We start from the raw sequence: 27,863 nt of genomic DNA on the forward strand, positions 1-27,863 counted from the left end.
TTTAAAAGGTACTAAGAAAACAAGTTTAATACAAAAATATATAAGCACTGTTCTTTGTACAGAAAATATAGAGATCCTTTGCTATTACAATGCTATTGAGGTTTATCGTACAAGTAACTTTTAAAAACATTATTTTACTTCCATTTTTAAAAAAGGCAATCACCACAGCTACTTGTCTACATAATCTCCACATCACTTCTTCTAAAGACAGACCTGTGGTAGATTTCTCCATTTGAATACCTTGAGAGCACAGAACTGGGGAGCCACTTAATTCAATCCAAAACAGACTGAAATCAAAACTCAGCCATTTGCAATTCATTAAAAACAATCTAGAGAAATTACTGTGGCTATGAGAAGGTGAGATGAAATATCCCAAAGAGTTGGCAGAGTTTGAGCCTGGGGCAGGTAGCTACTGGCTATGTGGAAAAATACGTATCATCCTCTTCATCAGACTGTATTCCTTGTTCCACTTGGAAGAGATGTCCCACCCCATCAGAAGTTGCAACGTCTATATAATAAGATGAGAAAAAATCAGGTTACAAGGATGATAGTATCCAAAGTGCTCCCATGTGATACCATCCTCAAGCAGAATCTTATAGCCAACATGTGAAAGGCTCAACTCATCCTGAGAGGAGAAATTCTACACTGACGAGACAGAAGTGAATCTAAATTAACCAGTCAGGGATCATATTATGTCACACCAGGCAGCAAACCCTAAACTGAATTTGGCTGATCCTCAAAAACTAAGCAAGGTCAGACCAAGAAATCCCAGGATTGAAGGCTAGACTGGGAAGAAAAAAAAAACCCACCCAAACCAATCAACTTACAAGGAGAATATGGCAAACCATATGCACAGTCCCAGGAGTCAGGCTCAATTCATTTACCTTTTAACAATGATATAGAAATTACTGTAATGTCCACAAGAGCAGATTACCTCTGTAATTTGTATAGGGCAGTCAAGTGTTAATAATTATGGATTTCAATTACTGAATATCTACATTTAAAATTGAGATTTCCTACCCTGGGAAATATACTCAGGAAAATAGCAGTAGTAAAATTGGGTGTCTGAGTCTAGAACTAATGCTTCACTATGCAGTCATTAAACCCCAGGAGCTCCTTTGTCTCCTGGCTTCATGTTAAGGTTTGCAAATGAATGGTGCAGAAGGAAATACTTTCAAATTACCAAATCCTGAAACCTGCCCTATTCTCTACTGTATTCTGCAGCATCTCTCATATATGCAGCATAGGACCTCCTTTGTAGACTCCTACTTCCAGCCATTCATCTGATACTACCCCCATATTCATATCATGCATAGAACTTTCTTGGAACCTCTCAAAAGGGAAAGCTACTATACATAACACCAAAAAACTCTTTTCCTTTCATCTGGCAATGATAATCAGAAAGCTCTTGTGATCATCCAACCCATGGCTCCCAACCTTTTTGGAATGTTGGAAACATTTTGAATTTTGAGAACACATTTAAGGTATTCTTGCAAATTCCAGAGTTTTCCAAATCTCAGAGTCATTTGGATTGAGATGGCCAGGTACAGAAATTACATAGACGATTGATTGATTGATTGATTGATTGATTGATAGACAGTCAGATGCTCGCCCATTCACAAAGGATCTGCACTGATGATGTAGTGTTTGCTTTGCAATGTGCCAGATTTCTATTTTTTGTTACAATGTTATTTAAAATTCTTTTTAAAAAACTCAGGGCACAGCTGCAGCCATACTGATGCTCCATGGTGCCATATTGGGGACTCCAAGTCCAATCCTAAACCTTGACAATGTAGTATAAGGCAGATGGAACATGCCTACCTTCAAAATTAAAGACATTTGTTCTTCGAGACATGGGAGTAGTGAACACTGTCCCAGCCTGATGGAAACAAAGGGAAACGATTATTCCCCCCAAACAAGCAACTTGTAGAAAAACTTTGCGGCAGGTAGTCAAAATTAACTAGCCAGCCAAGGACACTAAGCTGCAGTTTAAATTTGATAAATCTTAAAGTCATGAATAGCCATTTCAGGCTGCAGCTCTGTAATCTTGCCATGCCAAGTTCCCAAATACTATATGCAAGCAGAGGGAGGAGATGCTAAAGTTTCTAGATTAGGTTTGTCAGTCAGTAGGTAACCACCAAGAACCATTTTTTCAAGACTGTGAGTAAACAGAAAACAACAGGTTGTTACTAGAAAATGGTTTTATGAATTGTCCTTGAAAACAGAGGTATTTGTGGTTCAACAGACCTCAGGAGCACAAAGCAAAGCCACAAAAGTCCTCTGATGAGGTTCATTAAGAAACTTTGTTGGCTCTTTGTCCTGACCTCCTGTCTCTCTGTCCTTCAGGTTCCTTTTTCTTCCTTAGCTGTTAATAAATCTGTTTGCTTCTGAAGAGGATTTGATAACTGTTTTTATTTATTTAGAAAAAAATATTTTTACTGAGAGTGTAACCAGGCCCTATGAATAGCTTCTAGGGCCCCTCAGGGAGAAAAGAAAAATGCGCTAATTACTTTTTAAAAGTTAAGATACAGACATCTAATTTGTCCTCAAATATGATAAACAAAGGAAAAACATTACCGATTTCTTCTTTACATTCTGCCATGTGCGCTCCTTGCCTTTGATATTATTTTGCATGTGAAAGACACGTTTTTCACGATCTTTCCTAAAATAAAAAATAATTTAAATGGAGAATTTGTGTATGTGAATGTGTGTCACTTGCTTATCCAATGCATCAAGAAGCAAGGCCTACTCTGCTTATTGTCAGAGAGGCTGTCACAGATCCAGTTGCTTATTCTTATTACCTTCCCCCCAAAATCTGCTGCTTAATATCCTTTTATTTTCAATATTTTCTTCTACTTTTGTCCACCATCCCAAAACAGCATATTCCAGAATGCTCAAATGTCCTCACATAACCCAATGTCCCTGTTGTTTGCCCCAATCCTTTTTTGTTAGAATAGTTTATTTATGTGTGAATTTTACACATTTGCCAATAGTGACCTCAGTGAACCTAGAATGAGTTACTTTTGCTATTTAAAATAATGAGTAGAATCTATCCAGAGTACGTACCTATCCAGGGATTCCAGCATGCCAGGGCTAACATGGTCACACTGGGGAGTCTTCACCAAAGGAAAAATAGCTGAAGCAGGTGTGATAGGATGACTGTCTTTCAACTGGAAAACATCTTCCTCTGGGGCCACGCAGAACTGTGGCAACTACAGATCATATCTTTGTTATCCCCAGAAAAAGAAGGTGTTTGCTGTAAGTTTACCACAATACTATCCCCAACCAAGAGCATCTTTCTCATGTCACCTACATTCTGTTGTACTTTTTCACTGATTAGTTAAGCTGATGCAATTATTACAAATTATCCATAATCAAGGTGGTGATAGAATTGTTACAGTTATTTATATGAAAGAAACATAGTTTTAATACCTGAAGTGGGCCTTACTGACAGGAAGAGTTATATGGGAAGGGAAGTGTGAGAGAATCCAGGCTGTGAAGATCTTTAAGGGGAAAAGGCCCAGAAGCAGATAAAAAGTCAAGTAAAAATAGGCAAATAGAAAAGACAGAGGCTAGTTTAATAACAGTCTACAGTATAAGTTGAAAAAAATTCTCAAGGATAAGGACCAGAGTGGGGGTTTGTTGCTATAGATAGGCAGAATTCTAGAGAATGGTTCATGTATAAATAGCACTTACAAAAGCAAAGTACAATCCAGTGGGTGTGTAATTCTTCTGTATTTTCTTTTTTTTTGTACTTCTACGAGCTCCTCACAACTAACAGTGTTTACAACTCTCTGCAACAGCTAGAATCCCATTGGATGCCAGAAATTTTGGGGAATATCTGTTGCAGGGATATATACATTTTGGACTGATCTCAAGGTCCAGCTGTAAGCCATGATTCCTACAAACTTATTTCTGAAGACCAGGACAAAATCAAGAATGAATCTACTTCCCAACTTCCAAGCCCAGAAAAAGGACAACAACTTTCCAGCTTGTAATGAGCTTTTCTAGCATTCCTAGTAAGCCCTGTCTGATGGAGCCCAGCTAGAAATATTCTAAAATATACAACAGTTGTGATATTTACTTTTGTGTTCTTATTCTGAAAAGGAGTTGCACAGAAGATGTCATCATGATTATCCTTGGGCATCTGTTCGAGGAAGTTCCGCATCTGTTGTTTTCTTTTCAGTGTCCCCACCTTTGCCAATGGCTGTTTTGTCCCCTTATCTACCAGCAAGAATGATACAAACCAATATGGAAATTCTTTTTTGCAAGAGGATGGAAATTGTAGACGAAGGTTAGAAGCTACTTAAAAACCTTTACCTTCAATAACCTCAACTTTTTAGATTGGAATTTTTGTCCTAATTGTGTTTAAACAACAACATACATATATGAGTTCATCAAGTGATTTTAAAGACAGAATAACATATACATAGCCATCTTTTCCAACAAGTGAAAAATAATACATATTCTCACCCTATCACTGCCCTGGTATCCCTTCCCAGCATTCTGAGAACTTCTCCCAATATTCTCAAGTAGAGATTCAAAAATTAGTCTTTATTAATCTTAAAACAGAAAATGCTTGCCTAATTTTGTGAAATTCAAGTGCACCCCTAAACAAATAGGAAAATGCTATGTTCTTGCAGAAAGTCTACCCAGACTCCCACAACTGCATGCTCCCAGAACTGGAATCTTGAAACATGTTTGGCTTTGCATGGGAGAAGACAGGGAAGAGGTCAGGACTTGTACCTCTTTCTTCCTTTTTTCCAGGCTTGGTGGTCCTCTTTGGGGCCCGTTTTCTACCTTCCTGCTCTGTCATGTACTTTTGTTGGCATTCTTCAGCAGATCGTGTTCCCATACTCTTTGCCACATCCAACCAGAAACCACTTTTGTGTTTAGGAAAAGAAGCCACTGCCCTATAAAATATGAAGGATTCAGTGAAGCACATTATGTTATGACTTTGGTATCAATAGCCTGATAGGTAGGCACTACATAGAATCTAAAAGCGGAAGTAGAAGAGAGAAGTAGAAAAGATCAGGAATTTGCAGAGATGTTGGGAGTTCTAAAGGAGGACAATTGTTCATAGGATTGCTTAGGGGATTAGAAAAATAAAGCTTACAGATAACTTTGTTGACTAACATGGAATCAGATTTCTTTATCCTTGCGTTAGAAAAGCTCTAATGTCACAACTTTACAGACACTATCTTTAGGGAATAGCAAAAGGGAAAATTATGGTCAGACCATCACTACTTGCCTGTACAACTTTTGCAACTCTTCTTCAGTCCAGTCTTCATTATTATCTGGAAGAGACTCCACAGTGTTCCCTAACTTCCTCTGGCTGTATGTCCTTTCAATCACAGGCAAGGTTTTTGCACTAGTTGCAATGTCACCATTAGTTCTCTTGGCAGCTATTTTTAACCTACTTTCTTTCACAGGAAATTCCTCAATGCTGTTTTCACTTTCAGTCTCTGATCCAAGAGCATTTTTTCTGGTTTTCTCGAACCTCTTCTGTGACTTTTGTCTCTTCAATTTCTCTAGCCCAGAACTGGTACACAAGTCAGGAGAAGAAATCTTGTTACGTAACTCTTCTAGCATGCTCTTCTGGCCAAAGTAAGAACATTTCATCTTTGTACTCTGAGAAGGTGCTACAGAATTCTCTGTACTTCTCTGCTCACATGATGGTTTTTGTGTATTATTGTGCTCCTTGTTGGATGTTTCTCTTTTGAAAGGTTGTGTTTTCCTTTTGATACATGGGAAATCTTCACTAGATTCATCTTCATCTGTGCAAGGGACACTTTCCACAACTTTCTCAGTTTGGTGACATTGTTTCAACAAATTTAATGGACATTTCAAAGTGTCTAACTCTCCATCATCCAAATTTCTTTCATAGCAAGTAATCTTTTCCCCCTCCTTAGCCACATTTTGCTCACTTCTGGACCTCCTTTTATCCTTTGACTGCTGCTTTTCTTGTGACATTTTCTTATTTAATGGTGTCAATGTAACAACGGCTCTCTTCTTGTAAATATCTTTAATGACAAATTCAGAATCATTTTCATCAGTGTCTGAAATAAGGTGTTGTGACTTTTGCTTCAATTTACATTCAGTTTTCCTAGTTACATTCTCTGATTTCATATTAATTCTTCCTAGGTAAAAAATAGTTTTGGAAGAAAGATTTGGAAATAAATGTTAGCTTAAGCTCTAAATCAATGAAAATAAATTATAATTTATTAATAGAATTAATTTATTCTCCACCTTTCTATTCTGGCATGTATTCAAGGCAGCTAACAGAATTTTAAAAGCAAAAACAAAACATAAAAATTTAAAAACAAAAATCAGTACTAAATCTTATACTAAAATTAATTCACCATTAAAAACATAACAAAAGAGGTGTGTCTTTTTAAAATATTGAGGGTGGGAGCAAAAGTCAGCTCCAAGGGAATGTGTCCCATACCACTGGAACAGGAGAAAATCCTCTCTTACATGCCAGAAAGGTGGTCTTTAAACAGAGGAGGCATTTTTAAAACAACATCTCCCACAGGACTGAACAGCCAGGCAAATTTATAACATGAGAGACAATCCTCTCCTTTAAGCCCCAACAGTTTATATTGTGCCTGGTAAACAACTGGCAACCAGTGCATATCTTTTCAGTACAGGTATATAATCCCTGTATCTTTCATAAACTATCAGCTAAACCGTCATATTTTACATCAACTGCAACTTCTAGAAAATTTGCAAGCATAGCCTATATAGAATACTTTGTATAGTCATGATACCAAGGTATGGAAAACTAGCCAAATGTACCTGGTACAAGAAGGGCTGCACAGGCACATAACATGTAAATGTATAGAAACATTCCTTGCCGCAACCAAGTCCAGCAAGAGCTGAGGATCACAGAGTACCCCCAGACTCTGAACCTGCTGTTTCAGGGAAGTGCAACTCCATCCAAAACAGGAACTTGAATCTCTGAGTCGAGTTTCCTATTTACCAACAGCAACTCTGCTTTGTCTTGATTTAATTTCAGTTGTCCTCCCTTTCCAACCCATTATTCATCAGTTACCTAGCCTGGACCATTTTAACCAGTCTTTTACTTTTGCAGTGGTTTGCACCAATTGACTAGGAACAATCTGTTCTTGCATACAGGGATCCCTACCTTTGGATCACCAAATCCACCCAAACCGAGTATCAAATCCCGTGTGTGTCCAGATTGATGTGTGGGGTAAAACAGTTGTTGGGACAGGGCCATGATCATCAGAGAAGATTACTTTTTAAACCATTTTGGACTGAGCACCCTCAATCTCCCAGTACAAGGAGTCAAGGTTAATTTAATGCCACACCCAGATTATCACAGCAGTTTGGGAAGACAGAAGACAGTGCACAGACCATATCCCTGCATAGTCCTGGCCACACAAATGGAGTAGCCTGCACTTTAAATTGTGAACTGTTGGCACATCATCAGGAGGACTGCAGACCATGGGAGCTGCATCTCCAATCCTAGTCTGCTGCAGGCTGCTATATTGCTAAGCAATACAGCAGATGGAGCAAAGAAAGATAAACTCTCCACAGTTCTCTTGCAACAATATTGTCCTTCAAAAGCAGGACAGATCTGCAATTTGGGCAGCACTGATAAAGATAAGCCAAAAACTCTAAAAAGCTGGGTCAGGGAATCTATGTTCCACTGGTTGCTAACTATGGCTGTCATCATCTCCCATCATTATCTCTGTCAGCTGGGGCTTCTGGGTATTAGAGTTCAACAATAACAGAAGAGTTACAGATTCCCCACCCCATCTTAGAAATTCTCATAGGGACCATTTTCTTACAGCTTTTTTGATATGCTTTGAATCTGTTTTAATTCTCTGTTTAATGTTGTTTTTATGTTCTACATTACATCAATTTATATTTGTCATGTTTATGGATATGATTTCTCTTTTTGAAGAGAAAAGGCAGGGCAGAAATAATTTTAGAAACAAAACCTGAATACTGGTAATCTAACTGACTTTTCCCTTAGAACAGAAAGGGAGAAGAGAACAAAACTTTTGGAACATTTCTTATATTTAAGGAAACTCTAACACAATCAAGTCCAGCTCATGCAACATTAATACTACAAAATATCCAAGTTTTGTCATAATATATACCTGAAAGAGTACAAGTCATGCCTTAGAAAACTTCATGGGGAAAGTTGCCAGCTATAAAGAAGGCTAATGCACACAGTTCCTGCCCAAATATCTACCTCTTTGATCATGCACTTAACTGACCTGAAGAAAATTCTTTTGTAACCTAATAGCAGTTATGACCCATTATCCACCATGTTCTCCAAGTAAAGGTGAGGAAACCAGTTCACTAATAGAAGTTCTGAATCAATAACTTCAAGAATAAACTGAATTAAAAGATTCTCTACCTTTAGCTTGATTGGGAGGCACTTCTTTATGATCCTTTAAAAGACTCCCACTATTTTTCTTTGGAGACTTGAAAGTCTGCCTATCCTCAAGTCGTGTGCTGTTCACTGTCTTGAGGAACAAGAAAACTAATATAAGCAAACCGAGCCATATAATTTCAAAAAATGCCATTCTATCCTATACTAGTCAAATTCCACCTTCAGTACTCTTCATTTTCTTAATACTATACTTTAAAAAGGATTCAGACAAATTGGAATAAATTGCAAGAAATGCATTGAGGATTATCAGGGAATAGAGGTTGTCTTGCAAGAAAAGGTACAGCCTTGGGAAAAGACAACTGGGTAATTATAGACAGGCTTTCTTCAACTACCTGATGTTGTTTCACCCAAAAGGCCACAACCTGTTCACTATCAACCCAGAATGCAAAATACAGAATAAGAATATTAACCTACACAGTAAATTCTTACAGGAAGGCATGTTCTAACTAACTGTTATAAAAAAAACTTTCTAATATATGACTTTGTAATTTTCTAAAAACTTCTGAAAGATCCTTTACTGGATGTCTTCAGGCAGAAACTTTGTTTTGATTTCTTGAACTGAGCAGGATATTAGGTTCAATGGTTTAAATGGTCTTTTCCAGCTTTATGATTCTATGATTTGAAGTTACTCTATAAATTTTGTTATCTGAATATACAGTACCTTTAAGGGTACAGTTGCTACTTTAAGGTAATATACAAGATTTCAAAATAACAATTTCAGAAATTGTTAAAAAATAACAGTACTGAAATAAGCATCAACAAAACAATAGAAATTATACATTCTTTAAAATTGTTCAGTAGAATCAGCAACCCAATAACGTGATCATTTTCCCTTTAAAATTCCAATCCTTCCTCTCCACATTTATTGAGGAAAACATACTGTAAATGTGGGACTATCACTACAAAGACTGTTTCTGGTCAGGCTCTTAATATCTACAGATAGAAGTGCTCAAAATGTTTCAAGTCAAAACTTTCCATCCTTGGAATGGTTGTACCGCACCAAGAGTATTCCAGCACTATTTCAATTTTTTTCCAGCACTGAAAGATTTTTCAGAAGATTCAAACCTCAGAAATATCAGGGAATGTTTGAAACCCAAAGTATCTCTATTAAGGATAACTATGGACTATTTGGGCCATCTGAGGTCATGCAGGAAAAAACAAAACAAGAAACAATAAACAAAGGACTCAAAAATAAGAAGGGAACTCCCAATGGTGAACAAGCAGGCTAAGTAATTGAAAACAGGAATCCTTCTGCCTCACCACAAGAACATCTGAAACTTTTGGTTCAGCCTTCTGGAGCAAGTAGAAGGAGCAAACTAGGAAAGGATGGTGTTTTGGTTAAAGAAAAAAAAACAACACGTTTATTCCTTAAAGCCCAAACCCAGCATTTTTAAACTGGGCCTGAAATGATGAAACCACATGTATAGCTGAGAGAAAACTAACATAATATGTTCTGAATGTCAGTCTGCTTGCTACCATAGTATGTACACATTTTATGTTTATGTTTGTATTTAAATATAAATATTTAAATGTTTATATTTAAATATAAAGATATTTAATATATAGATTTATATATATATTAATTATAATTATAAATATATTGATTATATTAAATATAAATATTTAAATGTTTATATTAAATATAAATATTTAAATACAGCACCATGAATAATGTATTCCAACAATTCATCCAAAATATAAACAGAGCATAGTGTATGTCCCAGAGACAAGATTAGCTTTGTCTAAAAAGGATTATCACAAGCCAACCACTTGGCAAAAGACAGCAAATAACAGACTCACTCACTGGTGTTATCTACGTCATTTTTTCAAAAAGTTGAATTCAGGAGCATCCTCAGAGTACTCAACTGACTCCTTTAGGCTCAGGGAAAGTGCAACCATTTCCAAGATAAAGTATACACCACTATCCATATCAGTGGATTTTTCAATCCATAGTACCCTCATCTTTCAGGAATTTTATTTCAGTTAATTTACACCCATCTATCCAAAATGCCTATGAACACCTGCTTAAGATTTCTATCACTTCCATCATTCCAGAATAATAATTAACAGAGAGAGAAAAAGAAATCTTACAGGTGATAAGTAGTTGGTACCTCCTTTGGTCATGGTGATATTTAATGCCTGATCAATAAGTATTCGTTCCCCACACCAGAACTGCATGGGTGGCCTAACACGCCGCCCACTACGGGTGAAACTTGTATCATGCTCACTCTGCAAATCAGTTGTTTTCATCTGCATACCTATCAAGGAAAACAAACAAGCAGACAAAAATATTCTTCAGCAACAGACACATTTCTACCACTGTGTAACAGGGCACTGAACTGTGAGTGCCAACGTAAAGTTGCAAGCACCCTCACAGACAACCAAAGGAAAAGATGAAGTAGCCCTACTGAGGATTTAATTCAATCCTCTCTGAATGCAGGATATGATGTGCACTGATTTCCTAAAAGTTTAGCTAATTTTTATTAGCTTAAGATAACTTCACTGCTACAAGACAGGAGTCTATAGAAGCAACAGTTATTGGTAATGGAAATTGTTAGTTTGGGTTTCTTTAAAACACTTAATACAAAAGGCTATTTCCTGCCACGTAACTTACCTGCATCTGGACATTATGTTCATCCGCATGTACCTCTTTCACAACCCATGGAATACATTCTCATCATTATATATGGAGCATAGAATTAACAAGGTAAATGGATTAATCTGGGCTAATACCCCTTTCCTTGTTTAGCAACCACAATCCGTTCCTTAAATTGGAAGTGAAATGGTCACTAAGCAAATACGTGACTGAGAAAGAGAGAAAGACGTTGCAAAGATCACTGGTTGCTGCTGTCTCATTTAGAGAAAGTTATCTTGTACAGCTATGCCAGAATTACTCTTATTCCAGTGTGTGTTGTGAGGTGCACAAAATTTTTTTAAAAGCACCGTCGTATTTGCAAACAGTCACTGTGGAGTCCTTGGGGTTCTCTGAGCTTGGTTCTTTTCTTGCAAGTGTTTCATTACCTGGCTAGGTAACATCTTCAGTGCTAAAATGGGATGGTGTTTGCTCTCTATTTATCTGCTGTGGCATGCTTTGCCAGTGCTGGTGGGGGTGGGGGTTTTTGTTTTGCTCCTCTGGTAGTTCCTTGATTAGCATATGTTTACTGCTTGATTGTGTGCCTGGTGGTAACCTTTGCTTATCTGGGTGATGATTGCTGGTGAGGTGATCTTCTGGTCTTTTGTCTCTTTTGAATAGTATGTAGATGCTGTTTATCTCTATGTGTCTGTTAATTGCTGCCTTGCCTGAATACCAGGCTTCCAAGAATTCGCTTGCATTTTTGGATTTAGCTTGGTCTAAAATGCTGAGAGTTTCCCAGTTAAAACTATGGTTCAGTCTGTCCACGTGTTGTGAGATTAAGGAGTTTTCATCATGTCTTCTGACTGCTAGTTGGTGCTCATGGATGCGCTCTGCTAGTCTTCTGCCTGTCTGTCCTACGTAGTGTTTGTTACTGTATGTTGTAGATGACTCCTGTTTTTTCTTCTTGGGTTACTGGGTCTTTTGGTTTACTTAGGATATTTTGGAGTGATCTTGTTGGTTTGTGTGCTACAGAGATGCCATGTGGCTGTAATAGTCTGTTGGTGGTTTCTGAGACGTTTCTGATGTATGGCAGTGTGATCCTTTTCATAGCTTGTGTAGGTTGTGTTGTAGTAGGTTGAGTGGTCAGGCACTTTTTGATAAAGTTGCGTGGATATCCATTTTGTTGGAAGATATTGTATAGGTGGTCTTTTTCCTTTTTCCGCTGTTCTGGGTTACTGCAATGCGTTTGTGCTCATTTGAATAGTTGTGGGAGGTGGGGTTGTTACTTTGGTAATGGAGTACTTGATTAGTGTGGGTATCTTCTGATAGACTTGGGTTTCTACTTTGCTGCTGTTTCCTCTGCTGATGAGGATATCCAGGAAGGGTAGCAAGTTGCTGTTTTCTTCCTCTCTGGTGAATTTTATTCATTTGAAGATGTTGTTGATGGTTTCATGTGTCTTCTCTAGTTGTTCCTTTTTTATTATAACAAATGTGTCATCTACATACCGGATCCATACTTTAGGTTGTATGTGAGGAAGTGCTATAGCTTCTAGGCATTGCATTACAATCTCTGCTATAAGTCCTGATACTGGTGATCCCATGGGTGTGCCTCTGATTTGTTGGTATATTTGTCCATCAAACTGAAAATAGGTAGTGAGGCAGAGGTTGATGAGGTCCATGATTCTGGGTATTTTGATCTGGGTGTATTTGGTTAAGTCGGGTGTGTTGTGTAATACTGCTGATATGGATTCTTTCACAACAGTCACTAAACGAGGTAGCTGCTAAATGAAGGGTGGCTGTAGTATAACCTTCTAACGTTCATTTCAGCTGCACTGCAAAAGTTATATTCCACAAAAAGGCACAGCCATGAAAAAGAGGATATTAATTGCAATCATTACATTAAAATTAATTGTTTTTGAAATAAGATTCCTTATTTTAAAATTCCATTGATTTCACATATGTATATACCAGTGTTGATCTCTTATCATTATCACACATAAGGACATAAAAGTACACGCTCATCCCCCCGCTTTTTTTTTTAATAACAGAAACAGCAAAATGAAGGGGCAAAAATCGATGGACATCTGGGCTAGAGGTAGAGGCAGCTGCATTGGGGAAGGAGGAAAGAGAAGGGGAGTATAAAACTGGCTGGAAATGGGGCATGATGTAATTAGACTGGGAAGAAAAGAGAAACTGTTTAGATTTCGCAAAAAGAGTTAAAATTCACCAGGCAAGCCATTCCCAAGCAACTGCTGATCTTCAAAAGCATTTTAGCATTTCTCAGTATATCTGCAACCATTTCCACCTCCCACCCATTTGGATTCAATAGTTGCTCCCATTGTGAACAAATGTAAATTTCATAGAAGTTACTGGGGGATGGGAACATCATAAATACAACAGTATTTTTGAAAATACTTTTTTGCTATCATAATCCTCCACAAACAAAGGAAAGAATATACCTACCACATATTTCATTATTTTGCAGTGGCAATACATTATAAGTGGTGTCTTTCATTTTATATTTTCTCTCAATATTTTGGGGCAGATCCAGTTCTTCTGAGCATTTGGTTTCTCTTTTTTTGCTATCCTCACTTACAGGAAACACTCGCTGTTCTCTCCTAAGATTTAAAGGTTTGGGTAAGTAGCATTAATCACCTCAATCTTTTAATTTTTTCATAAATATTATATCTAAAAAGTTTAAACACTGATACCAGTAATCATGCTGCAGCAGCTACTTTCTGAAGACACACAAGGAGAGCTCTTTCTGAAGCAGTTTGCTTAGGTCAAATATACGGAATTAGATCAAGCCTGAGATGCCTATCCAGACCCCCACCTGTTCTAGAAGGCTGTCTTTAACAGAGGGAGGCAATTCCAATAACCCTAACCCCTGCTGTCATCCATTTCTTCAGAGAGAAGCATCTTTGTTTCCTATGACTCTGTCTAAAGCAGCTAGAGAAGGCACATGTCCTGAAGCAACCTACCTTCACAAGATTCCAAACTGTTGGCTGCAAACAGCACATAAGCTTCTCAAGTGGAATCTTCCTTTTTTTTAAAATTAATTTTTACTGAAAAAATTTATAGAATAGTAAAAACAATACACAATTAAGAAAAAGAGTAAAGAAAAATAGTGAATAAAGAAAAAAAGAGGAAAAGAAAAGAAGTATAAAGCGGCTTCCAATCTTCTTTACAGCAGTTACAAATATATTTATTGTCTGTCCTCCCTCTTTAAGTTTATATCATGATTCTCTTCTATGTTTTACTCTTTCTAATCAACAGTTCTATAAATCACCATTTCATTTTTTTCCATTCCCAGCAAAAAGTCCATAAAGGGTTTCTAGTCACTAATAAATGTACTTATTGTCTTTTCCCTAACCAAACAAGTCAACTTTGCCATTTCTGCAAATTCTATCACCTTCACCAACCATTCCTCCATTGTAGGTATTTCCAAAACTTTCCATCTTTGTATATAATAATTACATATAATAATCTCGCTGCAGTTACCATACATAAAACAATCTTCCCTGAGTCTTTGCTAAGTCCATAAGTTTGCTAATTAGTTCATAAGTTCAAGAGGAATCTTTGTAAGTGTGATACACTCCTGCTCAGGTATGCAGGAAGAGATTCTCCCCAAATTCTCCCTATTCCAGTTAAAAAGTGTATGTCTTGAAAAAATCTGAGTTAGAACTCTGGAAGAAAAGGAGCAAAGCGTGCCAAGGTGTATGTGTGTGTGTGGGGGGGGGGGGGGCGGAAGCATCAAGTTTTTCCTGCAACCTTGGAGTTAAACTGGAATTTGTGGGAAGCAGGAAGGAAAATTGGCATATAAGTAACATCTATTCCAAGTCATTTAGCCTCTAGAAGAATAGAGCTAAAGTTAGCTAAGAATTGCATCAAGCGATTTATTATCTGGGTCTGCTAGTTAATGCTAGTTAGTTTATAATTTCTGATATTTACCACCTCTTTTCATCAGTGTTACTTTTTTATTAGTACATTTATCGTTATATGTCTGGTAAGAATCTTATGTTGTATTTTAAAGGTTTTTTATGGCATATCCTTTTCAGATGCTATGTTTTGAATGGTGATATATATTTATCTCCTTTGCCATGGCATGTTTTACATGTGACTACTAAAAGCAATGAAAGGTATTTTTATTTTCTCTTTTTGTTTTTTTTTAATAAAATAATTATATTTATCACTTGTAAGACCATGCTATCTCCCAATGGCAAGAGAACTGAATTCCCACGTCACACACTTCCTAGAAGGTGGTGCTACAGAAATTATTTCATTGTTAACCACTTTACTACAATTATTTCATTTTTAATCACTTTATTTTTTCTGTTACTTGCTGTAAGGCTATAGGCTAGGTGAAAGCATTCCCCTGGGAGATAGGTGGTAGCAACAATAACTATGAAGCAGCTATCCCAATGTGCAGGAAAGTATGGCCAGGTGTGGAAAACCCAGAGCATTTCTGGGACAGGAAGGCTGAAACCTCTCACTTTTACCCTATAGGTTCAGCCCTGCCACTACAGCATATACAGTGGTACCTCGGGTCACGAACGCTTCTGTTCACGACCAATTCGGGTCACGAACAGCACCGTTCACAAAATGTTGCTTCCGTTCGCGAACGCCGGATTGGGTGACGAACAGGATCCGCGGCCGTTTTCCCTACCGTGACACATGGTCATAGCTTCCTGTAGGGAGGGGGACTCTCCCTCCAAGCAATAACCGCCTCCCCACCCACCTTCCTGTCCTCCATGCCAGAAATCGCATCGAGCAAGGTTAGCGTTCTCTCTCTTTGTACTATACTTTGTGTCATATTTTTGTGGTTTAAAAAAAAAAATACATATGGTTCAGAATGGATGAACCGTAATTACATTGAAACCTTATGGGAAAATTTGATTCGGGTCACAACCAAAATCGGTTGGCGACCAAATTCATAGGGGTCAGAATGGATTAACCATATTTACATTGAACCTTATGGGAAAATTTGATTCGGGTCGCGACCAATTCGGGTCGCGACCAGAATCGCGGAACGAATTAGGTTCGTGAACCAAGGTACCACTGTACTTGAAAAATCAGCAGAAGCCTCCTATATTTCCTCAGTTATCTACTGGTGTCAAGTGTTCCCCCCTTTCTCTGGAGAAGGGGAAGAAATAAGGTGTACATGAAGTACAATGGAATGGACTGAGAGCAGGAGTGTATGTGTAGAAGAGAGATGTCATGCTTGAATGGGGCAGTCTCATGGGCTAGAGGTTTACAAGCTGAAGCTCCTCTTGCCTGGCTTAGATTTCAGGCAAGTGATGAAAAAGGAACCCACCTCTAGCAGGTCTAAAGTTACTTCAATGATTGCGGCAGCATAGATATATTTCCCTCCAAAACCTTTATATCTGATGTCCTCTCATCTTTCTGATCAGTGAAAGTAATGATTTATTTGAGCTTCTGTATATGTGTTATAGGACATAACATTTGGGCAATTTTTCCTAATTCCCACATATAGAGAAATGCAATCCTTTTACCCTTCCCTGTCACTGACAGAAGAAAGCAAGTGGGAAAAGATTAGAGCGGGGCAAGACAAAACAGATCACAGCAGGATACACTAGATTTTTTCCCTCGATAAGAAGAAAAGGAGCACTTTCATAGCATTTCATCCAGCCCTTTTCTCTCTTTTTGACAACTGCAAGGGAGCATAATAGGGCCACAGAAAGGAGCCTACTGAATTAAATAGGGAACACCCTGTAGTTATATTCAGCCCTGCAGAAAAGAGTTTCCCCAAGCCTGCCATAGGGGTTTGGAGAAGCAGACCTGGATGCCCACAAAGTCCCCGTATCAAATTTGCTCTTTTTCAAACAAAGATAACTAGTCTTCCCACTGAAACATTACTGACTGCAATTTGGGGAACTTAGTATTAAATTAGTATTTAATACTAATTAGAAAGAAATTAGCATTTCTACTAATACTCTAGAAATTGACCCAAGATAAAAAGGATAAAATTAGTACAAACTACCTGAGGTCACACATGAAATACAACAGTATAAATAAATGTTGTAGACCTTTTACAATGTTTTTCTTAAATACTTCAAAGAAGAAATTCTTACCAACAATGACATCCATCTCAATGATTCAAAAACATAAATAGTTTAAAGTGACACTGACCTTTTCAAATAATGAAGCAAATCATCAACAAGCATTTTCCAGTTTCTTGGGATTCCAGTCCCAAACCTCTTTATGAATTTAGATGGTATTCCTGTTTGAAACAAAGGTATAGCCTTTGGACAGTTGTTATGTTTTAGAAGGGTGCTTCATATACCCATTTTTCAAACCTTTGGAGGAGATCAAAACAGGGATAATCTTACAGGATTACAGAATCTTAAGAAAATCCCAAACTGTCTCAAATCATTATTACAGCCTCTCTCTTTTCATAATGCTTACATTTGTTTTTATGCAAATGTCATCTTGGCAACTTCTAGACAGAAGAAAGTTATATATTTTAGAGGTTATTGACATCCAAGACTCTACTCAAGTTGACTCTACTATCGCACAATCATCAGCATTAAATTAGAAAAGCCAATTTTGAGATGCAGGGAGCACATCAGCTTGGAAAGCAACTTAGATCATATTGGGTAAGATACAGAAATAAAATGAGAATACAGATTTCTGTACCCCTTGCAAATTAGAATGGCAAAGTTCTGCCCTTTATTTCAAACATCATCATCATCATCATCATCATCATCATCATCATCATCATCATCATCATCATTTTACAGTCACTTAAGCAAATTTAGCAAAAGGTATAATAAATATATTAAATCTTTACTGCAAATACTATTACTTATTCAAGCTATCATTTGAAATAAATTAATATTTAGCAATGTGGTATAGTTTTACCACCTTATATGACAAGCACAGATCAGACATGTGCTGCTGTTAGATTTCATCAAACACCAGAAGGGAACTGGAAGTAATAAATTACCTGCATTCAGCAGCACAGTGATCAGTACTAGCACTTATATGTGTTATCCTGTTTTAGTCTGTACAGGTGCCAACCACATGGCTCCTAATGTAGGAAAAAGATCTACTCATGAATAACTGCTAGAGATTGACAGTTTGGGTAACAGGTCAGCTGAAGTTAGGTCAGCATAAACAGATGGAAAAGAAGCAGCAAGATAGAAGCCATCCTCATAAGAAGTTTTTTTATTATTTACTATTATTAAGAATTCCAGGCTGTCACTGTGGTTTTCCTTTTCTCTTACCTTCTTTCTTCATGTTAACTGCATCAATACGCCCTTCTAATATGTAGACATTTCCTGACAAGGTTTTGACTTGATTGTGTCCAATTCGTTCTACAATTGCATTACTATGCCAGAAGATATTCTTCTTATCTCTAAAATAAAAGGGAACAAAGTATAGTATCATAATAAGATAAGAATGAATCTCATCATTATACTTCCTTAGGATCCCAGCTGGAAAAGTGACATGAGTCCATTATAATTTCTTTCTCCCTTTTATGAATCTGAACTGAAGAACTAAAAAGTACTCTGTGATAAAATGATTTTCTAGACAAATCATATTATTATGGGGTGCAATGTATGCATTTTATATCATGAATTATGTATTTCATTCTGTGAAGAAGACAGACTTGTCAGGTATTTTCCTTATGAAGAAACAGTCGCAGGCACTTTTTGAATTTATTATAAAAGGGTTTAAAGCCTTTGTTAATTGTTTTATCTAACTGGTATAAGATGGACCAGACAGAAGTAATACATTTTGATAAATACATAAGCCTATTCAAGATGTAGGTAATATCTAAAATATATTCAATTTTCTCTCAGGAACTTAAATTGTAAGCTACTTTATGTGCTCAGATTAAACAGAAAGGTAGAATGCAAATAAAAGGAATACATGAGAGAATTCAGTTGATAATCACAGCTAATCAATCATTCACATGATAATGCCCAGCAAGGATTACTACGATTTAGTACCTAAACCCCATCTTTTTAGTTTCACAAAATGTAGGCTGGCAAAGGAAAAGAGGGAGGAAGAGAGGGAGCTGGATACCAAGATTTTCAAAAAATAGCACAGGAGAAGAGATAATTCTGTCATCTATAGCATTAATTGGAAAACAGGATCAAGGAATCAATCCAAACTCAACTTTTCATTCTTACAAAGCTGTCCACTGCTAAATGTATGTAACAACTTTAAGTTTGCCTATTTTGCTTTCTTTTGTTTTTTATTGCTTGTGAGGTTCACTGTATTTGTAACTTGTCTTTCCTTTTCTTTTAAATTGCTCTAGGGTCCTCTGAGAGAAACTTACAGAAGTCTAGCTTATAGAAATAAATCCAATAAAATAATTCAATAAGACTAAATCCAAGGGCCATCCATGGCAGTGATTAAAAATCATATAGACATATTTGAACAAAATTGAAAAGCAGTCACTTGCCTCCGTTTTCCTTCCACACACACAGCAGTATTGTTATTGATCACTCTGATTCTCCACCCATTGATATATATCATCTGTTTTTCCTTTGAGAATCAAATTAGAAAACATAGGGACTATAATTATTTGTCACAGTTTTTATTAGTTTGCACCCAACTGCAAAAACATATAGTGTATACTGAATGTCCAATGACATTCTCAGATTCATGCTGCTTCCTTATATCTGTGATCAGTACTTAAATTCAAAATACAGTGGAACCTCGGGTTACGAACGCTTCTGTTAACGAACTTTTCAGGTTACGACCAGCTCCGGCCGCAAAATTTTGCTTCGGTTTGCGAACTCCGCCTCAGGGTACGAACAGGATACGCGGCCATTTTCCCTCCCGTGACACGGTCCGCGGCCATTTTTCCGCCCCTGACACGTGGTCCGCGGCCATTTTCCGCCCCTGACACGTGGTCGTAGGGAGGGGGAATCTCCCTCCAAGCAATAGCCGCCTCCCTGTCCTCCACGCCAGAACGGATTAACGATAATTACATTGAACCTTATGGGGAAATTTGCTTCAGGTTGCGACCAATTCGGGGTGCGACCAGAGTCACGGAACGAATTAAGTTCGTAAACCTAGGTTCCACTGTATGCACAACTCTGTTTATATGATTTGACCCCAAATACAAAGCATTTTCCTCTGAATCTATGGAGCAAAGAACTTGCATGGTATTGTTATAATGTACCCTCTTTATCTTGTATGTATATATGTTATGCTGCTCAAGCAAATATTTATAGAGAACGATATACACAAATATACACAAATCCATTTGCCTCCCTTTCTGTATTTCACTATCATTATAAACATTCCCAAAGTAGGGACTAAATCCAGGAAAAGCTTGAAGCTTATGGATTGGTTTATTCTGAAATTCTAAAAATTTCTGAAATTATTCTGAGATTCTGAAAGAAATGGAGACTCCATTATCATATTGCAGAAATTTAAAACCAATTTAAAAAATAGATTTCGGGGGGGGTGTAAATATATGTAAAAATTGCAGGAACTCTGCATTGTCTCTGGATCATTTATTAAATTCCTGATATTCACACTGGTACAAACAAATGGAGATGCCTCTGTAAGATGCTAGTAATTTTCAGGATTCTTCTAAGGTTATTTGAAGAAAGATAGCATTTTTCCAGAGTTATGCCTCTTCAAGATTAACCTTCCCTAAAAATATCACCTAAAAGAGTAATATAAAAATAAATAGATAAGACAGAATTAGGGTTGAGAACATAATCTATTGTCTGCAGCTGCCAGGTGATGCCAGGAAAAACAGCTGTTTTAGAGTTGCAAACAAGTTGCAACTCTCCCCAACACTCTAAAATGCCCTTTTGAAACAGAACCAGAAGTGTTGCCCAAGCCTACTCACTGCCATTTTTCAATGAAACAGCTGTTCATTGAAAATATCCTGGTAGACTATTTATGACCAAAATTACCCATTCTGATAAGAAGGTCTGAACTGAAATGACCACCAGTAGTAGAAAAAGTATTGTAACAAAAGAAAAGGTGGTTGTGGAACCCCCTTTAGTTATCTTTAGCTGTGGCTGGTGTATATTGTTTTTCCAGCCAGCCAGGATCTTTCAAAAAAATTAGATAAAATAAAATAAAATAAAATAAAATCTCCTACCTCTTCATTTGTGCCTGTCTCAGGTTCATCCAAGGGCATCTTGGAAGCATGTCTTTGTTTCCTTGGTATATGGACTTTTGGAGTAGCAAAAATTATATCACACAAGTGTTGGGAAGTTTTCTGTGACCAAGCACCTACATTTTCTCCTCCCTTTTGGCCATATTTTTTATTGGAAGGATGTACCACTCCTTTTTCTTGAGGATGTTTTCCAGATGCTCCTTCCTTCAAGAATTCTCTAGATTTAACAGGACCATCACTCACAATCACACGATTAGGTATTATGTTAAAAGTCTCATTGGCCAATTCAGCAGGTTCCACAATAAACTCCTCATCCTGGCAAGCAGTAGTACTTAGACATTGTTCATTAAAATTATTAAGTTTTTTTGTTGGACTGGATGTGATTAAAGGTTGCTTTGCTGTAGGTGAAGGAGAGACATTTTAATTTAGTACAGTGAAGCATCTGCTACAGGAAATATTCATTTGATAACTACTGTTTCAGGAACAGTTGTTATGCATACACAAATTATTTTTTTCCTCAGTTTCTTAGAACAGGAAGCTTTAGTGGTAGTTATTCATCCCTTAATACATCAAAGTTTGATTACTGCTACATGCTCTACTTGGAGCTGCCCTTGAAAACTACTCAGGAACGTCAACTGGTGCAAAATATAGCAGTCTGTATGCTGGTAAGTGAAAATCAGTATACACTAATATTGCAGGTGCTGCATTGGTTATCAGTTTGTTTCAGAACAGAACTTAGTGTACTACTTGTTACTTCAAGTCCTACATCACTTAAGACCAGCTACTTATGCAGCTTGTTTGCTCCAGAGAGGATCTGTCCATTCCATTTAATCACACCTGAAGGGATGCTAAAGATGCCCCTTCCTTCAATAAAACAGAGGAAGGACCCAGAAATGAGTCATTTCAATAGTTGCCCCATCCTTGTAGAATATGCTACCCCCTGAAATCTGTACAGTCCCCATTTGGTAAAGGGAAAAATACACACAAGGATTAGAGACATTTGGTGTGTTTTTGCTTTACCTTACTGTTACATTATTATTGTAATATTTACAATATTGTATTATGAGCTTTATTTGGATGTTAGCGTCCTGGAATCTTTGGAGCTGGGTGGAATATAAATGTTAGCAAATAAATGAATTAAATAAATACAGGTGGTCCTCATTTAACAACCACTCAGTCAGTGACTGTTTGAACTTGCAATGTTGCTGAACAAGTGGTAGTTAGGATCGGACCTTGTACTTACAGCCATTGCAGCATTGCACAGTCACATTATGATGATTTGCAATCTTCTCTGCCAGTTTCCCACAAGCAAAGTCAACGGGAAAGCCAACAGGAAGTTGGAAGTCGCAATCACATAAGGTCCTCACTTAACGACCCATGCAGCCCTCTAATGACGGCAACCAGGACTGCTGGAACTGCCATCACTAAGTGGCACAGTCGTGTGGTTTTTCAACTTGCGATTGCATCACTTAGCAACAGAGTTTCCAGTCCCAATTAGCGTCATTAAACGAGGACTATCTGTTTATAACTGTTAAAAAGAAAGTTGGAAGTTGCTTATTTTTCTGATTCTCATTTAACTATTTTTCTTTCTTTGTTTTGCTTCCCTCCTTCCCTCCCATTTTCTCTTTACATTTATATTTTATATATGTAAACATTCTTAATCAAATACACACACACACACACAAAATAATATATTGTATATATTTTTATGGCATCAGAGGAAATTTCAGAAATTTAATTAGATCAAATGCTGAATAAATGAATAAAAGCATCTACAAATCATTTGGCAGTTTCCCATGTAACTTTAGTGATTAAAAACAGAACATTCCATCTTTTACAAGAAAATTATACTTTCTGCAGCAACCCCAAGACATTGTTGCAGCCTACAGACAGAAAGATTGAAGAATTTCAAGATAAAATATATGCAAAGCCTCTCATTGCCTATGAAAAGTATTACCTTTTTCAGACAGATTCTCCTGCAACTTCTGTTTCACACGAGAGAAGAACTTGTTAGGCGATTCCAGAACTGGAGGACTTGTTACTGCAGTACATATATTTTTGTTCACTGCAGTAGAATTTGCTACTGAAACTGGAAAGACAAAAACTATCAAACCCACTGACAAGTAGTTTTCAATACCCAGTAGACTAAAAATAACTTTTTAGAAAACATGGAATTTAACATTTGCATAGCAGTATACAATACAACTAGAGCAAAAGACAAATGTTATCACTGAGGAAGCTTAGATGTGCTTCTGAGAGGTCTCAGGGGTGCCAACGCATAATTTGACAATTAATTATACGATTATTTCCTCATCACCACTTTATTATACCATCAGTTAATTTTTTGCTTGCATAGTATTGCTGGAAGGCCATGACAGCTACACTACACTACACTACACTACACTACACTACACTACACTACAAATGACAGCTATCCTTAAGAAGTGATGCTGGGAAACAATGATTCAAATGCAGTTTAAAGCAGCTTTGTACATGCAGGGCAGAAATATACACAGTATAAAAATGAACAATAAGAGAAGGTTGGAGAAAAAGCAATAGGTAACAGATGAAATGGAAAGGAGAGTTTGTTCAGGAATATTCTGAAGGCAAATCTATTAGCAAATAATATTTTATAACAAAAGTCTAAGTTCAGAAGGCTGGGAGCAGGCTACCCAATTTCTATCACTGCTAGGTAGAAGCTCTAGTCAAGTTATTTTTGTAATCATATCTCAAATATCTAAGCATGATGCTGCCATTAAGCAAAACAAATTTGGAAGAAATCATACAACCAACCTGTTTCTACATTGGATTTTTCAAGAAAATCTTCATTCAGCTTTTTCTTTGGTTTATCTTCAACTATGGGTATTTTTTCTGGTCTTTGCAGAAAGGCAAGGTGCCTCTCAGGAGTGAGAATATAATCTGTGGTTCTCTTTGAGTCCAACAATTTAGTTTCTAGAGGCTTGTTTTTCTCTTTGACAAGAACTGATCTTTTTTTCATTCTTGAGAATATTTTTGCTGGAGATTCAAGGGATAATGGCTCACAAGCTTTACGTTTTAGAAAGGCACTCCTTGTCAGTGGCATAGTTTTCTGTTTCTGACATGAAGAAACCAACTCCAGGGCTCCTTTAGAAGGTGGTTTTATTTCACTGAAGTCAAGGAATTCTTTAGTATTCATATCCCCAGATATTAAAGTGGATTGGAAAACATTTATTCCTTTAATCTCTTTGCCTGAGCAAACTTTTTGGCAAGCAAGAACCACTGAAGGAAGAATTTCAGCTGAATCAGAAGTACAATTCACTTGGAACTTTACAAAATCCTTTAAAGGTGTACCACCAGGGATATTATGTAGAGAAACTGCTTTCAAGGACATTTTTCCTTTCCTGTTAAACAGAAATTAAGATGTTGAAATCCTTCAATCTGATAAAGGTACAGCATTTCCAAAAACAAAATCTCTTTATTATAGATGTCTTTTTAAATTAAAAAGAAAATGTCTGAGATCTGCAAACATGAACTTTACATTTTAGCTTTAAAAAATAAAGAGTATTAGCTATGTTATAAAGTAACACAAACCAACTTTGCTAAATGCATCTAAATTCCCTAAATTATTTAATACTTAAATTGCAAATGAGAGACATAGTAACACCGTATAATGAAATGCCACTAGTGGCATTTTGAAAATTTAGTTATAAAATATAAAAGGACATTTTCTATTCTAACATAAGGCAGCTACAATATAGAATTTCATCTAAGTGTTGAATACATAATATATTTGTCTACAAAATTCAGAAGTAACAGATGTTATACTCTACCAGCATAGATAATCCATCAGGCACTTTAGCAAAACCAAATGAAGCTAACAACATTTATTTCAAAGTTACTGGAATTACACCAAAAATCAGGAGTCTGGTAGTAATTTTTCAGAGTCACAAATTTTATTAAAAGGCATAGGCTTTCGTGAGCACTACCATTCTCCTTCTGATTTTTGGTTACCATAGGCTAAAACAATTCTCATATAAAGGATTATACCAAGGCTGCAGTTCTTCCAAAGAGTAAGAAGAGTATTGTGTTTATTCCTTTTTAACAGGGCAAGCAACCACTTGCTTGCCAAGGGTCACATATAACACTTTTAGAGAAAATGAGGTCCACAAGGTGGGTAGAGCCAGATCATATATATGGCTAGGACTGGCAGAGATACTAGTGATAGGAAATGGAGGAGGAATGACAAGACAATATACCATGACACAAAACACAAAACCTATATATTTGCATCAGACATTAGGTTGCAAGTACCTTAGGGTCAAGATTTGCATCACACCACCACCATTTGGTTATTGTCACTTTGATGTGACAATTTGCTTGATTTGCTGCAGATGCTTGAATGGACTGGGATTTTGGGACAAGTTTAGGGGGATTCATCTGCTTTTCCTATGAGATGGCTGAGGGTTTAGAATACAGTACAGTATTCATTTGTTTCCCACCTCAAAACCACAGGAATTACTGACAATTTTCACCAGTCATTTATTCTTTCCATTCCTATGAAAATCAGAGGAAAATCAGTGGTCCTGGGAGTGCAGGTTGCCCACCCCTGTTCTGCAAGAGCGAAGCTACAAAAGCCAGGGATTCTTCAACAACACAAAACTACTGTATGTAAATAGAAAATCTTCCTTAAACTCTTTGCAACTGCCTTCTCAAAAGGAATGCTCTCAGAGGAGTTGATGGATTACCAGGTTACAATATCCCTATCACGTAGCTCAGCAGCCTGATCTCCACGTGGCAGACAGAAGGGCCCCAAATCTGATAGGGACAAGTCCTGGGAGGAAGAGGGTACTTTTCAGGGGCAGCCTTTCCTGATTTGGTGCCCTGCAGAGCTGTGGGGGCTTCTTACCTTAACCAGTCCTAAACATATGAAATCAGGAATAGGTTGAAATAATATTTTTAAAAAGAATCCACCAGAGGATTTCCCGCGAACGCCCTGAGGGACTTAGCGGTGCTCTCATCCGAAGCTTCGTGGCGAGGCAGGGAGAAAAAAGGGCGCTTTCGTTGGTGTGCAAGCAGGCCCTGCAGCAAAATCCTTTCCCGCCATCCAATCCCTGGCCCGGACAGCCCGAAAGCAGCTGACGGAGAAGACCCACAGCCACCCCACTTCCTGCCCATAAAGCTCCCTCACCGGGTAGCCATTTGCCCACCTACCTTCTCTCCCCTCCCTCCCTCCGTCCGTCCACAGCGCGGACGTCAACCGCCACACGGTTCGAATTCCTCGCGCACCGCCCTCTCTGCCGCTGATTGGTCGATGAGCGCGAACCGTCTCATAAACGTCATCATAGTCGCCGCCGCTATACGCGGCTTGGTGGGCCATTCCGGAGGCTGGCAAAGATTGCCCGGCCTAGGGAAGGCCAGTCGCTGGCTAGGGCGGTTCCTTTAAGATGACGTCGGAGGCGGACCTTAAAAAGAATAGAACGTCTCGCCGCAATAACAAGAAGAACAGCAGTAAGAGGGGCAACAAGATTTTATTACTTTTCTACACCCAGTTAGTTCAGCCCTGAGTATGTATGGCTAGTTATTTATTAATTAGTTCACTATTTATTTCATTTGCAATGACTAAGCCGTACGATTAACCTTTGATGAAAAGATAGTCTTGTCGATATTGTACGAAATAATTGTGTGTGTGTATATAACTATGCTCATAATTATAACATTATAGTAATACATATATTACACCCATGGTTCCTTCCATTGGCAGCTATATCCAATGTAATGCTCTCCCTATTTCCTGGACTTCAGTTTATAATTTTTGGCTTTAGGAAATGTGTCCTAAAAAACTTGTATCTGCTTTCTACCTGAGGCTTGTGTTATTTCTTCACTCGCTGCTTGGTTCATCATCGCATTAAACATAATTTGCTTTACAGCTGGCTTCACCCATTGTGCTAAACCACAAACAATAGTTTATCAACTACAGTGGCTGTAGTTCCTAGGCAAAGCCAAAGCCAAACAAACCAGATTATAGTTTAAGGCATTGTGTGAATCCAATATAGAATACTATGGAGCTAATGTAATTCCTTAGTTTGGCTAAAAAAGGATATTGATATCCCAGTTTGTGGAATCTGTGTGAGAAAGCTGATTACTTCGATGGGAAACCATCAAGGTTGGTTCTCCATCAAAGTAGAGGTACTTTATAACTCACTGGAGTTTATAAAGCATGGTTTATGGTTTAGTTTGTTATGTCAACTCAGCCATTTGCTTATATCAACAAGCAACATGGTTAATCCATAACTTAGGACAGGGGTTCTTAAACGGTTTTGACCCAACTACCCCTTTTCCCAGTCTCGAATAATGTTCAAATCATCGTGGCAAAAACAAGCCTTAGATAGAATTCAATTGCTGGGCTTCTCTATGCAAACTCTGTGCTTATTAGGATTTGATAATGCTAGAACTGCCCTTAAACAACGTATCTGGGACATAGATTTACAAACAAATTTAAGTAAGGTGCTGCACCCCAATATTTGTCAGTTTCTACCACAAGGGTTTATTCCAGCTTCTTATTTAACATCTATTACAATTTTGAAATTTTGCAAAGCTTTCACCCTAGCTAGAATGGATGCATTGCCCTCAACAGTCCTTTTTGGACGTTTTAAGGGCATTCCCATGCACCTTCGGTTATGTCCATGTAGAGATGGCTCAATAGAAACACTAAGCCATTTGCTACTATATTGCTCCCTATATAAGGATTCTAGACAGATATATAT

The 27,863-nt window shown here is 37.5% G+C and overlaps 1 protein-coding gene across 1 annotated transcript; it reads right to left on the bottom strand.

The window, feature by feature from the left end:
* MIS18BP1 (MIS18 binding protein 1) lies at nucleotides 1-26,314 on the bottom strand. The gene is made up of 17 exons (XM_088149613.1): nucleotides 26,006-26,314; nucleotides 23,914-24,500; nucleotides 23,078-23,209; nucleotides 21,103-21,518; nucleotides 19,438-19,520; nucleotides 18,251-18,381; nucleotides 17,154-17,244; nucleotides 13,467-13,621; nucleotides 10,520-10,686; nucleotides 8,393-8,501; nucleotides 5,252-6,140; nucleotides 4,747-4,913; nucleotides 4,085-4,224; nucleotides 3,067-3,212; nucleotides 2,578-2,662; nucleotides 1,822-1,879; nucleotides 1-508 (listed from the first exon to the last, which is right to left on the bottom strand). The coding sequence occupies exons 2-17, from the start codon at nucleotides 24,488-24,490 to the stop codon at nucleotides 417-419; spliced, it is 3,438 nt and encodes a 1,145-aa protein (XP_088005739.1). The 5' UTR covers nucleotides 24,491-24,500; nucleotides 26,006-26,314; the 3' UTR covers nucleotides 1-416.
* Between the last annotated feature and the right edge of the window lie 1,549 nt (nucleotides 26,315-27,863).

This window comes from Python bivittatus, unplaced genomic scaffold (genome assembly GCF_059951505.1).
Source record: "Python bivittatus isolate LINGU-HERP-01145 unplaced genomic scaffold, Pbiv_v1 ctg000580_np1212, whole genome shotgun sequence".
Lineage (NCBI taxonomy): Eukaryota > Metazoa > Chordata > Lepidosauria > Squamata > Pythonidae > Python > Python bivittatus.